This window comes from Nerophis ophidion, linkage group LG28, assembly GCF_033978795.1.
Source record: "Nerophis ophidion isolate RoL-2023_Sa linkage group LG28, RoL_Noph_v1.0, whole genome shotgun sequence".
Taxonomy (NCBI): Eukaryota; Metazoa; Chordata; class Actinopteri; order Syngnathiformes; family Syngnathidae; genus Nerophis; species Nerophis ophidion.
In genome coordinates, this window is record NC_084638.1 from 23,039,792 (window position 1) to 23,057,137 (window position 17,346).

Consider the following 17,346-nt stretch of genomic DNA (forward strand, 5'->3'; position numbering starts at 1 on the left):
TCCCACCCACACAACCATCTGATTGGTTACATACAAAGCCAATCAGCAGTGCGTATTCAGAGCGATGTAACAGCCAATCAGCAGTGCGTATTCAGACTTGAGAGCGATGTAGTCAATGCTTTAGCGCCGAGCAGATATTCGTCTAGCAGGGGAGGAGCGGACTCTACCCAAATTATACTAAACACTTCCCAGTCACAACTATTACAAACATCATTGACCTTCTAGAAACTTAAACTGCAGCTCAGCTCGCTCACAGTATAGGCTTGGGATGAAGTCTAAATAGCTTTTAGCGTAACGTTAAATCATTTTTCTGTGTGTGTGTGCGTGCATGTGCGTGTTTTAGGGGCAGCAAAGCCCTGTCCGTCTGTTATTTCATTGAACTCCATTGTGTTCAGGGATGAATAGTCTCCTATTGCAATTGTACTATTTTTTTCAGATATAGTTACTTGAATCATTAGTAATGTTGGAGCCTAGTTTTGAATAGCAGGGTCCCTGCTATCACATGTTGATAAAAATACAACATTTACATAATAAAGGTCAACTACAGGCTTCCCAAATGCTGTAATAAATTACGCATGATGAGTTGACATTAAACAGTTTCAATGGAAACTGTTTAATGCTAAATTTTTTATATGTAGAAGAAATGTTTTTTCATTTTATTTAATCAAGGCAACAACTTGAGGCAGTTTAATGTGGATTAACGTGGGTAGAATTATTATAATGTTCCCAATGTTAAAAGGATAAAGCCATTGTTTACAAATTTGGTAAATAAATAACCAAAAAAATGTATATTTTGTTGTTTTCTTACTGTACCGAAAATGAACCGAACCGTGACCTCTAAACCGAGGTACGTACCGAACCGAAATTTTTGTTTACCGTTACACCCCTAGCTGTCAGAGTCTAGAATTTAACCCATATACTATGTTATACACAATACAAGCCCTGTGGAATCTGTTGCACTTCGTAAACCTCAGAAGATTATACACATAAAAAAGAGGATTTGGCAGAGCATTAAAGTTTGCCCATGATATAACAAGTATAACTTTATTCTGAAGAATGTCCAGTTTTTTAAGATAACTGGAAAACCTGTTACACCATACGACATTGTAATAGTTTATATGTGGTTCAAATAGAGTCCGATACAGAATTAGGAGAGCGTTTATAGGCAGAAAGCACATACATTTTGGGAGGAGACCAACATATTTAGATAATTTATTCATTAAATATTCAATATGGCTTTTGAAATGTGTAAATCCATGTTATATTATAGATACATCTTTTCATTTCAATGCATGTTTAATGTGGAATTATAGTCTAATTTTCCAGTGTTTTTTTTCTTCTTTTGTCTATCTTTATTTTCCTTTTTTTTTTTTTGCCAGCCATTGCTCCAAAAAAAAAAGACAAAAAAATGCATGTTATGAGTTATTGACCTATTCAAGGCTCCAATTACTTCAAATATTTCACATTAAAATGTTTTATGTGGAAACAATATTGCATAATGGTACTTTAACTTAATATATTGTGTGGTTGCCATATAAAAATATCAATGTTTTCTTTGACAAAGAGCATAAAACAAACAAAATAATAGTTAAAACGTAAAACTGACAGATATATCTGAAGTTGATCTCGTATCTTAAGTGTTTAAAGTAAAACAAATAATAAAAATGTAGCACTTTATGAGTGGGGGACCTCTTGGTCCCCTACTCATAAATGTAGTGGGATTTTATTTATCTTTTCACAGTGATTAATCAAAAATAATAATGAAAAAAAAATCAATGGTGTCATGCATTTCAATGTCACTTGTTCCCCCACTCATAAATGTAGTGGGATTTTATTTATTTTTTCACTGTAATTAATCAAAAATAATAATGAAAACAAAATCAATGGTGTCATGCATTATTGATCTTTTCAGGGCTCCAATTAATACACATCAAACATTGCTTTCTGAATGTTTTGGGCGGTGGGGGAAATACTGCATATTTCAGTTTTACTAAAAAAAAAAAACAAAGTTTTCTTTGACAGAAAAGGCATAAAACCTTTTAAAAACATTTTTTTTTTTTTTTACTTTACAGTAACCTGAAGTTGATATAGAGATTTTTGGAAAGTGTTAAATAATACTTATTTGCATTTTAATGACTGAGACCCTTAATGGGCCCCAGGAGCCCTAAAGGTTAAAAAGAAAAATCATTATATAGTTTATGGTTTGAAAATGAAAAATATCAAAATTGTCCCCGCATGCTTTAATTTTTCCGTGTGCAGTCCTCAGTGGAAAAAGTTTGGACACCCCTGTTCTAAATGTACATGCAAAAACCCCAGACAATATTTGCTAATCGTTTCGACTGTGCAAAACATTTAATAATGAGATGAGCACGTGTAGTAGAAGCCTTGTTAATAATAACCGTTTTTCTCTTTTGAAGCAGGTGTCCAAAATGGCCCTGAGTCGGCTTTGGAAAGTCTCAAGGTCAGAAAGATGAGCACAAGGAGCTCTGATATTTCCTTTTTACCTTGAGAATAAAGACCTGAGGTAGAAACACAAACTGGACCATGGCCCTAAACCAGCATTGTCTCAGGAAAAAGACCCAAACAAATCCAGACTGACGTTGATCAATATATAACTTGATGCCCTCGTGTGACCCTGCATGGTCTCAAAACTAGCAGATGTACTGGACGGGAAAGCACGGAAACAAAGTGAAGTACGCCAACTGCACGCAAGCCTCCATGTCTTCAGTCAAGGGAGTTTCGCGTCTCTCCCGGCGGACAAAGAGACCTCTGTATTGTAAATTACAGATGTGGATGTGGAGGAAGCGACAACGGAAATGCTGTTTTACCTTTTTTAGAGGCAACAGATTAATACGGGAGAGGCGCAACGGTCTGACCTGCCTCAACCCGGACAGAAAATCACAGAAAAACGACGAGCATCTTAACTTGTGTCCCTCCCCAATTCTAGAATGTTCTCAAGTGAAAACCACGGTGGAATCCAATCTTCAACGCGGTAGTGAAAGTTCAGAAGACGCGCTTAAAAAGCGGACTTCTGAGGTAAAAACATGTAAAATGTCGCAAACATGCTCATCCAATTCTGTGGAGGAAAATCAATGCAACAATACTTCATCTTCACATGGAACTCAACCTGCTGTAGAGATGAATGCATTTGCAGATACCAGAGAATGGTTACTAACTCGGTTAGATTCATCGGGTAAAGAAAAAAACAACATTTTTAGCGCTCAAAAGACTGTGGCAGACGACCAAATGGGAGAATGCACTGCTTCCCTTCTGGATCCACACCTAAATGCAGATCATAAGATCTCTAGCAAGAACACAATACACCCTCAAACAAATGGTGGCCTCACAGTACTGGCAAACAGTATCCATGGTATGTAATTGTTTACTTTATTCCTCCTGTTTTATATGTCGATATTTTGTCTAATAGTGTTTATCATCTCTCTTAGATTATCTTGGGGACTTTTTCAGAATGTATGGAACCTTCATCCCACTTCAAGAGGATGACGTGTTGAATCACCTGAAGAGACTCTTTCACACAGATTTCACTGATGGGTAAATGTCCGAAAGCTCATGTGACAAATTCGACTTTGGAAGTCGACGTGTGTTCTTTAGTTCTGCAAGTCAGACTGACAGAACAATGCCTTTTCTTGGTTTTAGCCTTTCATTCAGATCGTGTAGCAAAAGGGGAACTTAATTTACTCTTAAAGGCCTACTGAAAACCACCACTACCCACCACGCAGTCTGATAGTTTATACATCAATGATGAAATATTAACATTGCAACACATGCCAATACGGCTTTTTTAGTTTACTAAATTACAATTTTAAATTTCCTGGGAGTTTTGTCTTGGAAACGTTGTGTAATGATGACGTGTACGCAGACGTCATGCGTTTTTAGAAAGTATGAGCGCTACGCACACACACAGCTAAAAGTCGTCTGTTTTAACGGCATAATTACACGGTATTTTGGACATCTGTGTTGCTGAATCTTTTGCAATTTGTTAAATTAATATTGGAGAAGTCACAGTAGAAAAAAGGAGTTGGGACGCTTTAGCCTTTAGTAGCCACACAAACACACGGTGATTCCTTGTTTAAAATTCCCGGATGTGAAAATTTACTATTGATCCGAACGCGGTCAAGCGAACATGATTCCAGACCAAATGTCAACCAGCTGGTTTCGGTGAAAAAATTGTGGTTAAAAAGTCGCTTCTTACCGGAGAAAAGCTGAGCTTGGGTCGTCCGTGAAGCTGCCGTCGACTCCCCTGAGACACCGCGCGTCAAGACACCGGTGGACACACCCCTCCAAGTATCGGGTGTTATTAAACTCACTAAAACACTAGCAACACAGTAGAAAGATAAGGGATTTCCCAGAATTAACCTAGTAAATGTGTTTAAAAACATCGGAATCCGTCTCAATGCAATCGCGTTTTTTTTGTTTGTTTGTTTTTTTCCTAGTCTGTCCCTATCAATATCCTGAAACACAAATCTTTCACCCTCGCTCAAATTAATTGGGAAATTGTCGTTTTCTCGGTCCGAATAGCACTTTTTGTTGGAGGCTCCCATTAAAATCAATGTGAATATGTGAGGAGCCCCCACACTTGCGACGTCATGGTCTGCAACTTCCGGTAGAGGCAGGGCTTTTCTCTTAGCACCGACAGTTGCGAACTTTATCATGGATGTTCTCTACTAAATCCTTTCAGCAAAAATATGGCAATATCGCGAAATGATCAAGTATGACACATAGAATGGACCTGCTATCCCCGTTTGAATAAGAAAATCTCATTTCAGTAGGCCTTTAAATATGTTTATATATTTTGTATATCATGTGTCCACATTAACTCATCTATTCTGGGAAGCCTCAGTGTTCTGTGTCAGTGTTAAACCTTTGGGTCAATAATTATCAGGGCTGGGCGATATGGCCTTTTATTATCATCTCAATATTTTTAAGCCATGTCACGATATATATCTCGATATTTTGCCTTAGCCTTGAATTAACACCTGATGCATATAATCACAGCAGTATGATGATATGTGTCTACATTAAAACATTATTGTTCATACTGCATTAATATATGCTCATTTTAAACTTCAATGCAGAGAGGGAAACTACAATTATCCATCCATCCATCCATCATCTTCCGCTTATCCGAGGTCGGGTCGCGGGGGCAGCAGCCTAAGCAGGGAAGCCCAGACTTCCCTATCTCCAGTCACTTCGTCTAGCTCTTCCCGGGGGATCCCGAGGCGTTCCCAGGCCAGCCGGGAGACATAGTCTTCCCAACGTGTCCTGGGTCTTCCCCGTGGCCTCCTACCAGCTGGACGTGCCCTAAACACCTCCCTAGGGAGGCGTTCGGGTGGCATCCTGACCAGATGCCCGAACCACCTCATCTGGCTCCTCTCGATGTGAAGGAGCAGCGGCTTTACTTTGAGTTCCTCCCGGATGGCAGAGCTTCTCACCCTATCTCTAAGGGAGAGCCCCGCCACACGGCGGAGGAAACTCATTTCGGCCGCTTGTACCCGTGATCTTATCCTTTCGGTCATGACCCAAAGCTCATGACCATAGGTGAGGATGGGAACGTAGATCGACCGGTAAATTGAGAGCTTTGCCTTCCGGCTCAGCTCCTTCTTCACCACAACGGATCGATACAACGTCCGCATTACTGTAGACGCCGCACCGATCCGCCTGTCGATCTCACGATCCACTCTTCCCCCACTCGTGAACAAGACTCCTAGGTACTTGAACTCCTCCACTTGGGGCAGGGTCTCCTCCCCAACCCGGAGATGGCACTCCACCCTTTTCCGGGCGAGAACCATGGACTCGGACTTGGAGGTGCTGATTCTCATTCCGGTCGCTTCACACTCGGCTGCGAACCGATCCAGTGAGAGCTGAAGATCCCGGTCAGATGAAGCCATCAGGACTACATCATCTGCAAAAAGCAGAGACCTAATCCCGTGGCCACCAAACCGGATCCCCTCAACGCCTTGGCTGCGCCTAGAAATTCTGTCCATAAAAGTTATGAACAGAATCGGTGACAAAGGACAGCCTTGGCGGAGTCCAACCCTCACTGGAAACGTGTCCGACTTACTGCCGGCAATGCGGACCAAGCTCTGATACTGATCGTACAGGGAGCGGACTGCCACAATAAGACAGTCCGGTACCCCATACTCTCTGAGCACTCCCCACAGGACTCCCCGAGGGACACGGTCGAATGCCTTCTCCAAGTCCACAAAGCACATGTAGACTGGTTGGGCAAACTCCCATGCACCCTCAAGAACCCTGCCGAGAGTATAGAGCTGGTCCACAGTTCCACGACCAGGACGAAAACCACACTGTTCCTCCTGAATCCGAGGTTCGACTATCCGGCGAAGCCTCCTCTCCAGTACACCTGAATAAACCTTACCGGGAAGGCTGAGGAGTGTGATCCCACGATAGTTGGAACACACCCTCCGGTCCCCCTTCTTAAAGAGAGGGACCACCACCCCGGTCTGCCAATCCAGAGGTACCGCCCCCGATGTCCACGCGATGCTGCAGAGTCTTGTCAAACAAGACAGCCCCACAGCATCCAGAGCCTTAAGGAACTCCGGGCGGATCTCATCCACCCCCGGGGCCTTGCCGCCGAGGAGCTTTTTAACTACCTCAACGACCTCAGCCCCAGAAATAGGAGAGTCCACTGCAGCTTCCCCAGGCACCGCTTCCTCAAAGGAAGACGTGTTGGTGGGATTGAGGAGGTCTTCGAAGTATTCCCTCAACATCCACAGTCGAAGTCAGCAGAACACCATCCCCACCATACACGGTGTTGATAGTGCACTGCTTCCCCTTCCTGAGGCGGCGTATGGTGGTCCAGAATCGCTTCGAAGCCGTCCGGAAGTCGTTTTCCATGGCTTCCCCGAACTCTTACCATGTCCGAGTTTTTGCCTCCGCGACCGCTAAAGCTGCACACCGCTTGGCCCGTCGGTACCCGTCCACTGCCTCCGGAGTCCTATGAGCCAAAAGAACCCGATAGGACCCCTTCTTCAGCTTGACGGCATCCCTCACTGCTGGTGTCCACCAACGGGTTCTGGGATTACCGCCACGACAGGCACCAACAACCTTGCGGCCACAGCTCCAATCAGCCGCCTCGACAATAGAGGTTCGGAACATGGTCCACTCGGACTCAATGTCCCGCACCTCCCTCGTGACATGTTCAAAGTTCTCCCGGAGGTGTGAATTGAAACTCTCTCTGACAGGAGCCTCTGCCAGACGTTCCCAGCAGACCCTCACAATGCGTTTGGGCCTGCAATTAAATAATAAATAAATACATGGGTTGTACTTGTATAGCGCTTTTCTACCTTCAAGGTACTCAAAGCGCTTTGACACTACTTCCACATTTACCCATTCACACACACATTCACACACACTGATGGAGGGAGCTGCCATGCAAGGCGCCAACCAGCACCCATCAGGAGCAAGGGTGAAGTGTTTTGCTCAGGACACAACGGACGTGACGAGGTTGGTACTAGGTGGGATTTGAACCAAGGGACCCTTGGGTTGCGCACGGCCACTCTCCCACGCCGTCCCCTATCAATATCATATATCAAATGTATCAGATTGTATGTGGTTTTTTTTTGTACCCTTCGCGTTCATATTTCACTGTTACATTTTTTGTTGCGTTTCACTTGATTGTAAACTGTGTTGATCAAAAGGGGGTGTGACGTTCATATTTTGTCAATATTCAGTGTTTTATCTTTCGTAGAAAAATTTTAAATTCCATTATGTTTTTTCAGGGGGATTGTCATAACGTTTTTAGCATTCAATCAGACATTATTGTGAGGTTTTGTATTAGTGTTCATAAAAATAGATATGCCGGCCCCCAGACACATTTTTAACAAAAAATAGTCAACAACGGAAGGAGATAACATCCGCAGGAACCTACCACATAGCGAAGGACATACAAAATTTGATTTAAATCATGCAGATAATATTTATTTGACAGTTATTGAAATATATTGTGTGACATCATGCACTAAATTACCGTATTTCCTTGAATGGCCGCCGGGGCGCTAATTAATTTAAAACCTCTTCTCACACCTGCGCTTACCAATGGCATGCAGTGAAAAATTGAGTGAGATAAAAAAAAAATTATAAAAAATTATTCTGCGTCCGCGGCCCGGTGGTTGGGGACCACTGCTCTATAGCATGTCATCGCGCCCACTTTTACACCATGCTGTGCGTGCCGGTCGGACGCATGCATTTCGCTGCTTCTTATACGAGATTGCAATGCATACTTTGTCAACAGCCATATCTTTTACACTGATGGTTGTGATATAAACAACTTTAAAACTTTTACTAAAATCTGTGAACCCACACCAAGCACATTTCTGGAGAGCATTGGCTCTGTGGCACATTATAAACGCAGCATAGAGATTAACGCATTAAGAGAGACAAAACTCGAATGGAATTTGAAAATCCAAGAAAATATTTTAAAGACTTAGTCTTCACTTGTTTAAATAAATTCATTTATTTGTTTACTTTGCTTCTTATAACTTTCAGAAAGACAATTTTAGAGGAAAAAATACAACCTTAAAAATGATTTTAGGATTTTTAAACACATTTACCTTTTTACCTTTTAAATTCCTTCCTCTTCTTTCCTGACAATTTAAATCAATGTTCAAGTAATTTTTTTTTATTGATAGGTTGATTGGCAACACTAAATGGGCCCTAGTGTGTGAATGTTGTCTGTCTATCTGTGTTGGCCCTGCGATGAGATGGCGACTTGTCCAGGGTGTACCCCGCCTTCCGCCCGATTGTAGCTGAGATAGGCGCCAGCGCCCCCCGCAACCCCGAAAGGGAATAAGCGGTAGAAAATGGATGGATGGATGGATGTAAAGAATAATAAATACATTTTAATTCAATTCTTCATTTTAGCTTCTGTTTTTTCGACGAAGAATATTTGTGAAATATTTCTTCAAACTTATTATGATTAAAATTAAAAAAATATATTCTGGCAAATCTAGAACATTTCTAGAATCAAATTTAAATCTTATTTTGAAGTCTTTTGAATTTCTTTCTTCGCCCGGAAAAGGGTGGAATGCCATCTCCGGGTTGGGGAGGAGACCCTGCCCCAAGTGGAGGAGTTCAAGTACCTAGTAGTCTTGTTCACGAGTGAGGGAAGAGTGGATCGTGAGATCGACAGGCTGATCGGTGCGGCGTCTTCAGTAATGCGGACGTTGTATCGATCCGTTGTGGTGAAGAAGGAGCTGAGCCGGAAGGCAAAGCTCTCAATTTACCGGTCGATCTACGTTCCCATCCTCACCTATGGTCATGAGCTTTGGGTCATGACCGAAAGGATAAGATCACGGGTACAAGCGGCCAAAATGAGTTTCCTCCGCCGTGTGGCGGGGCTCTCCATTAGAGATAGGGTGAGAAGCTCTGCCATCCGGGAGGAACTCAAAGTAAAGCCGCTGCTCCTTCACAACGAGAGGAGCCAGATGAGGTGGTTCGGGCATCTGGTCAGGATGCCACCCGAACGCCTCCCTAGGGAAGTGTTTAGGGCACGTCCAACCGGTAGGAGGCCACGGGGAAGACCCAGGACACGTTGGGAAGACTATGTCTCCCGGCTGGCCTGGGAACGCCTCGGGATCCCCCGGGAAGAGCTGGACGAAGTGGCTGGGGAAAGGGAAGTCTGGGCTTCCCTGCATAGGCTGCTGCCCCCGCGACCCGACCTCGGATAAGCGGAAGAAGATGGATGGATGGAATTTCTTTTGAAATTTTTGTTTTGGAAAATCTAGAAGAAATAATTATTTGTCTTTGTTAGAAATATAGCTTGGTCCAATTTGTTATATATTCTAAAAAAAAATGCACATTGGATTTTCAACCTATTTAAAACATTTCATCCAAATTCTAAAATGAATCTTAATCAGGAAATTTACTAATGATGTTCCATAAATAATTTTTTTTATTTTTTCAAAAAGATTCAAATTAGCTATTTTTTCTCTTCATTTTTTGGTTGAATTTTGAATTTTAAAGAGTCGAAATTGAAGATAAACTATGTTTCTTTCCTGTTTTCTCTTCTTTTAAACCGATCAATTTAGTGGTTTTTTTTTCATCCTTTATTCTCTACAAAAAAAACCTTCCGTTAAAGGAAAAAAATGTATGACGGAATGACAGACAAAAATACCAATTTTTTTTATATATATAATTTATTTATTAAAGGTAAATTGAGCAAATTGGCTATTTCTGGCAGTTTATTTAAGTGTGTATCAAACTGGTAGCCCTTCACATTAATCAGTACCCTAGAAGTATCTCTTGGTTTAAAAAAGGTTGGTGACCCCTGGTATATAGTATGTAATATAGTATATCAATATATGTTATATATTTTTAATATAATATGTAAATATTATCCATGTTATATTTTATATTGCTGCTAAGGTAAATTTTTAGTGTACTTTATACCTTTTGTTTTTGCCCTCTTTTTGTGCCTTTGTGTGCATTATCCTTTCCATCCTTTGTAACTGAGCTACTGTGTGGAACAATTTCCCTTGTGGATCTTTAAAGTTTGTCTAAGTCTCGAAATCGAATCGCTCAATGACCCCGAAAAGTCGGGTCGCGATCGAAAGTCAAATATGTTGATCAATACATCCCTAATCTTCACGCCATATTTCTGACAAACTAGTGTCAAAATTGGCCAAGACAACCTATGATGCAGTATTTAACTATTTCCCAATGTATGCAAAAGGAGATTATTATGCCTACAGATTTTTGCATGTGATTGTTTTGTGTACTTTTGCAGGAAAACTTTCATCTTGGAGGTTATTAAACGCAGATTGGCTGCAGTGCTGTGGAAACCTGCATCTTCCTTCCGAGTGGTCTTTAAGAAACACAGTCTGACATTGGAAGATTTGTCCACACTAGCGCATGAAAATTGGCTCAACGACCAGGTTGGACACACACTCTGCATCTTATTTGCGTTGTTGTGTAGAGCGATGCCAGATGGCGTTATCTTTTTCTTTTCTGCTCCAGGTCATGAACATGTATGGGGAACTCATTATGGAAGCTTCTCAACACAAGGTAATAAAAAATGTACTGTATGTCTTTGTGTACAGTATCTCCGTAAAATAAGTCCACTTCACGATTTAGCAACCAATTTGTTGTTATAGCTTCTTAAAGTACCACTAGAGTGGAAAAACAAGTTCATTGTTTATGCTTAGTGTTTCTTTGTATTCATTAAACCATATCGAATTATATTTATAATCCGCAAAGTATGCGAAAATACCCTTTTAACATCATCAAATGCCACATATTCAGTCGACTATTTTTAAATATTCCGCTCCAAACATCTTCTAAAATTCAGTCGACCATTTTAAATATTCTGCTCCAAATATCTTTGGCAATTTCCGAAGATCTTACATCACTGGAGTAACGCTTCTGGACCACATTATCAGATCAGTCATACTGGAAAAAGACGTGTTGTTTGTCATTCCAACTTCTTCCTCTATTGCGTCCTATATACCCTCTAAAAACATCCAAATATTGTGCTAACGCAGACAAGCTATTTCCACGGTGCATTGATAGCATTGAGCTAATGCTCTCTTACGCTGCTAATATTGACACTGAGACGGCGGCTGCTTCTGCTTTGTTTCAAAGTTTCTCAAAGTAAATTCTAGATTATAATTCATGCATCGCTCACCTGGTAGTGTTCAATTGTGGCCGTGGACCAAGAGGCTGGTTGACTTTGATGTCCCCTTAGATGGCAAAATAGACACAGCTATATCAACTTTTTTTTTTAAAGGGGAACATTATCACAATTTCAAAAGGGTTGAAAACAATAAAAATCAGTTCCCAGTGGCTTGTTGTATTTTTTAAAGTTGTTTTCACATTTTTACCTGTCCCGGAATATCCCTAAGAAAAGCTTTAAAGTGCTTGATTTTTGCTATTTGCGATGCGACTATCCATTTCCCCGTGACGTCATACAGTGCTGCCAATACAAACAACAATGGCGGATACCACAGCAAGATATAGCGACATTAGCTCAGATTCAGACTCGGATTTCACCGGCTTAAGCGATTGAACCGATTACGCATGTATTGAAACGAATGGTTGGAGTATGAAAGTATTGAAGAAGAAACTGAAGCTATTGAGCGAATAGCTATTGACGCTATTCATAGCCATAGCATGGCCGAATAGCTGCATTAGCATCGCCAGTAAAATGTGCGGACCAAACGATCAGGACTTTCGCATCTCTTGACACTGGAGCAACTTAAATCCGTCGATTGGTAAGTGTTTTTTTCACTTTAAAAGTGGGTGGAAGGAAACGTGATATAGTTGCAAATGCATCTGCAGGTTATCCATACATCTCTGTGCCATGTCTGCTTTAGCATTGCGGGTAAATAGCATGTTAGCATTGATTAGCATAGCATGTTAGCATCGATTAGCTGGCAGTCAATATCAACAAAACTCACCTTTGTGATTTCGTTGACTTTATCGTTGCAAATGCATCTGCAGGTTATCCATACAGCTCTGTGCCATGTCTGCTTTAGCACTGCCGGTAAATAGCATGTTAGCGTAGCATGTTAGCACCGATTAGCTGGCAGTCACGCTGCAACCAAATATGTCTGATTAGCACATAAGTCAACATCAACAAAACTCACCTTTGTGATTTCGTTGACTTTATCGTTGCAAATGCATCTGCAGGTTATCCATACAGCTCTGTGCCATGTCTGTCTTAGCATCGCCGGTAAAATGTGGAGACACTCCAGTACATTCAATGGGGGTCTGGTGGCAGACACTTTCACATCTTCTTGCCAGTGGTGCAACTTGAATCCCTCCCTGTTAGTGTTGTTACACCCTCCGACAACACACCGACGAGGTATGATGTCTCCAAGGTTCCAAAATTTTTTCGAAAAAACGGAAAATAACAGAGCTGAGGCCCAATGTTTGCAAAGTGTTGAAAATGAAAATGGCGGCTGTATTACCTCGGAGACGTCACGTTCAGACGTCATCGCCACCAGAGCGATAAACAGAAAAGCGTTTAATTCGCCAAAATTCACCCATTTAGAGTTCGGAAATCGGTTAAAAAATTACATGGTCTTTTTTCTGCAACATCAAGGTATATATTGACGCTTACATAGGTCTGGTGATAATGTTCCCCTTTAACTTTTCGTGAGTATTGCAATTGAATCTTCATCAAAACGGAATTATGTGAGCGTCCCGTCGGTCAGCATCCCAGCGAGAGTGGACGTTGTTCACTGTTTGTTTTATTATGGTTAGTTTGTATGTTGATATTGTCCAGCTCTTAATTACCGATTCCGATATCAACCGATACCGAAATATACAGTCGTGGAATTAACACATTATTATGCCTAATTTTGTTGTGATGCCCCGCTGGATGCTTTAAACAATGCAACAAGGTTTTCCAAAATAAATCAACTCAAGTTATGGAAAAAAATGCCAACATGGCACTGCCATATTTATTATTGAAGTCACAAAGTGCTTTTTTTAACATGCCTCAAAACGCAGCTTGGAATTTGGGACATGCTCTCCCTGAGAGAGCATATGAAGGTTAATGTGGGCGGGGTTGAGGTGGTGGCAGGGGATAGCAGAGTGTGTATATTGTAGCGTCCTGGAGGAGTGAGTGCTGCAAGGGGTTCTGTGTATTTGTTCTGTTGTGTTTATGTTGTGTTACAGTGCGGATGTTCTCCCGAAATGTGTTTGTCATTCTTGTTTGGTGTGGGTTCACACTGTGGCGCATATTTGTAACAGTGTTAAAGTTATTTATACGGCCACCCTCAGTGTGACTTGTATGGCTGTTGACCAAGTATTGCATTCACTTGTGTGTGTGAAAAGCCGTAGGTATTATGTGATTGGGCCGGCACGCAAAGGCAGTGCCTTTAAGGTTTATTGGCACTCTGTACTTCTCCTACTATGTCCGTGTACACAGCGGCATTTTAAAAAGTTATAAATTTTACTTTTTGAAACAGATACCGATCATTTCCGATATTACATTTTAAAGCATTTATCGGCAGGTAATTATCGGCAGCCCGATATTATCGGACATCTCTGTTTAGCACCAAAAATTGCTGCTGATGCTATATTGTCACAATGAAACTACATCTGTTTAGCACACGGCTTCTACAACTTTTTGCTCATCCTCCTTTTGTTATGGCTCATAAATAGAAGGTTCTGGATCATAATTTTTCCCAAAATAATCTTTGTTGGCTTTCACAAAGTCTGCCTGTTTAGCATTGTAGTTGACGGGGACGGGATCCTTGGTTCCTAACTCTAATTCACGGATCACGTGACTTGCTTGCTCAGTAACTCTTAAAATGGCTGGAGATTTATACTATTCGTAAACTTCGGTAGTCTTTTGGTGTCATAAATAAGATTTTATATATATACACACGGTAAAAAATTGTTGGAAGATAAGACCTTCATTATAATGGCAACTCTTTTTTCCACTCTATTGGTACTTTAAAGGACCTGCCTGCTCTTTCACCTCCTCTTCCATAGACAACATAGCCTGTGTTTTCTCATACTCTTTCAGCATTTCTTTAAGCATCTGGAGAAAAACATCAGTAAAAGAGGACACAAAGTAGAATGCTAGTGGTTGACCTTTTTTTTCATCTTTTTGAACGCCGGTCTGCTCTACCTTCTCCATTTTACTCAAGGTTCCGACTCCATCATTCTCCCCGTGAGGGTGCTCCTGATTTTAGCTTGAGTCTTTTACATTTTTCCTTTCAAACTTTGACCATAACCTTTCTTCGGAGTCAAAATCATTAAAACATTTGCTGCAAAGTACTTCCTTCTCGCTTCTTCTATCCCATTTTACGCAAAGCACTTTTGACTAGAGAGGTCCATACTTTCCTCATATTGCCATCATTTGTAAATCTATGCAGGCTGACCTCTTCTTTAGTTGTATTGCTACAACCGGCAAAAATGCATGTGGAAGCCATATTTGATGATTCGTTAAAATTCTGCACTTAAAAATTGTGATATGGGATGGAACCCACATTACTAAAGTGGGTTTTCCAAAATGTGGTGAAACTCATTAAAAAACTAATATATATATATATATATATCGGCCACCACAGTGGATATGTTTCTTTTCATTTTTATTCATAGCTGTATGTAGAAGTGGCTGGTTGTATCCGCTGCTTTAATGTCTTTAATGTCCTTTTGTCTTCTTTGATGTTTGATGTTTCCCTCTTACACACATGTTGGAAACACTATAATAATTCTGCCCACGTTAATCCACATTAAACTGCCTCAAGTTGTTGCTTTGATTAAATCAAATGAAAAAACCTTTCTTCTACATATAAAAAGTTTAACATTAAACAGTTTCCATTGAAACTGTTTGTCAACTCATGCTTAATTTATTACAGCATTTGGGAAGCCTGCAGTTGACTTTTATTATTTAAATGTTGTATTTTTATCAACATGTGATAGCAGGGACCCTGCTATTCAAAACTAGGCTGCTACATTACTAATGATTCATGTAACTATAGCTGAAAAATAGTTCAGTTGCAATAGGAGAGACTATTCATCCCTAAACACAATGGAGTTCAATGAAATAACAGACAGACAGGGCTTTGCTGCCCCTAAAACACGCACGCACGCACACACACACTGACACACACACACACACACACACACACAGAAAAATGAGCTAACGTTACGCTAAAATCTAATTAGCCTTCATCTCAAGCCTATACTGTGAGCGAGCTGAGCTGCAGTTTAAGTTTCTAGAAGGTCAACGGGCTCATAGTGATGTTTGGAATAGTTGTGACTGGAAACTGTTTAGTATAATTTGGGTAGAGTCCGCTCCTCCCCTGCTAGACGAATATCTGCTCGAAGCTAAAGCATTGACTACATCGTTCTGAAGTCTGAATACGCACTGCTGATTGGCTGTTACATCGCTCTGAATACGCACTGCTGATTGGCTTTGTATGTAACCAATCAGATGGTTGTGTGGGCGGGACAATGAGGCAGAGACAGAGGCAGAAAGCAGAGCAGCTTGTGAAGACTTCTGCTTCCAAACTTGTTCGGTACGCCCGCGTGCCGAACCGAAACCCCCGTACCGAAACGGTTCGATACAAATACACGTACCGTTACACCCCTACTCGACATCGATACTTTTTAAAATGTATTCTGTAATTTATGATTGGCCTCACGCAGGCTGGACAGGGACGCACAAAGGGCCGCAAAATGCCCAGGTCTGCATTAGATGGAGCTGCGCTAAAGGGAATGTCAACAAAACAGTCAGATAGGTCAGTCAAACTTTCTTAATAAATTACAAACCAGCATTCTGACAACTCTGTTCACTCCCAAAATGAATAAACAGCTGTTTTATTATTTTCCCCGAGGTAAAGTCAGTGACGTGGTATTTCGTTTATCTTTTAACAACTGCAAGGTATAACATGTAGTGCAACATTTATATCACATAGTGGAGGGGAACTTTTCCTCGATTCAATAAACACGTTAAAAACAGTCTGATACTGTTACAGTAAATCAAACGTTAATGCAATCACAATATAGTAACACTCCAAATAGTGCAAAGCAATAACAACCCACTGTTCGAGTTTGTCTTCCAACTGTAGCCATCTCGCTTTGTTCCCTCGGAAACTGTTTAGTTTTCTTTACTTGACGCAGTTCATCTTGTTGCTTCCTCCACTTCCGCACCATTGATTCGTTAATGTTAAATCCACTCGCTGCTGCTCTATTCCCGTGTTCTACTGCGTGACTGATCGCCTGGAGTTTAAACTCTGCGTTATAAGCGGGTCTCTTAATTGGAGCCATTTTGGGGTAATTACATAAACACACAAATGAAAATGTAACGGCACGCCTTGCGCAGTCATATATCCCAGCATGCACTGCGCGCTTTTTCTTCTACGGGGTAAAATAAAATGAAGTCGGTGGCTGCTTACCATAGTTGCGAGACCTGTTGTGGCTCAATATTGGTCCATATATAAGGCGCAATGGATTATAAGGCACACTGTCAGCTTTTGAGAAAATTGGAGGTTTTTAGGTGCGCCTTATAGTGCGGAAAATAGGGTATATATATGTGTGTGTGTGTGTGTGTACGTGTATATAAATATATATATATATATATATTAGAGATGCGCGGATAGGCAATTATATCATCCGCAACCGCATCATTAAAGTCGTCATCCACCCGCCGTCCACCCGACCCAATATTTTATCAGAACCGCAACCGCCCGCCACCCGCCCGTTGAAATATATCAGAGGTCGGCCACCTTTACCACTCAAAGAGTTATTTAAACCTGTTTCACAGAGTAAAGAAGACAATGGAAGCCGCTAACGTTGTCACGAATATCCAATAGTGTTCATCCTGATGACAAGAATAAGGGGCGTGCT

The 17,346-nt window shown here is 41.2% G+C and overlaps 1 protein-coding gene across 2 annotated transcripts in view; it reads left to right on the forward strand.

The window, feature by feature from the left end:
* The window catches only part of LOC133545024 (sentrin-specific protease 5-like), a 34,481-nt gene that overhangs the window by 5,833 nt on the left and 11,302 nt on the right, over positions 1-17,346 (forward strand). The window contains exons 2-5 of one of the 2 annotated variants that reach the window (XM_061890315.1): positions 2,418-3,370; positions 3,447-3,552; positions 10,766-10,913; positions 10,996-11,043. In XM_061890315.1, the coding sequence (XP_061746299.1) occupies positions 2,659-3,370; positions 3,447-3,552; positions 10,766-10,913; positions 10,996-11,043 (1,014 nt within the window). In that variant the 5' untranslated portion in view covers positions 2,418-2,658. The remainder of the gene's footprint in view (positions 1-2,417; positions 3,371-3,446; positions 3,553-10,765; positions 10,914-10,995; positions 11,044-17,346) is intronic. The other variant, XM_061890313.1, reaches the window with a different exon arrangement.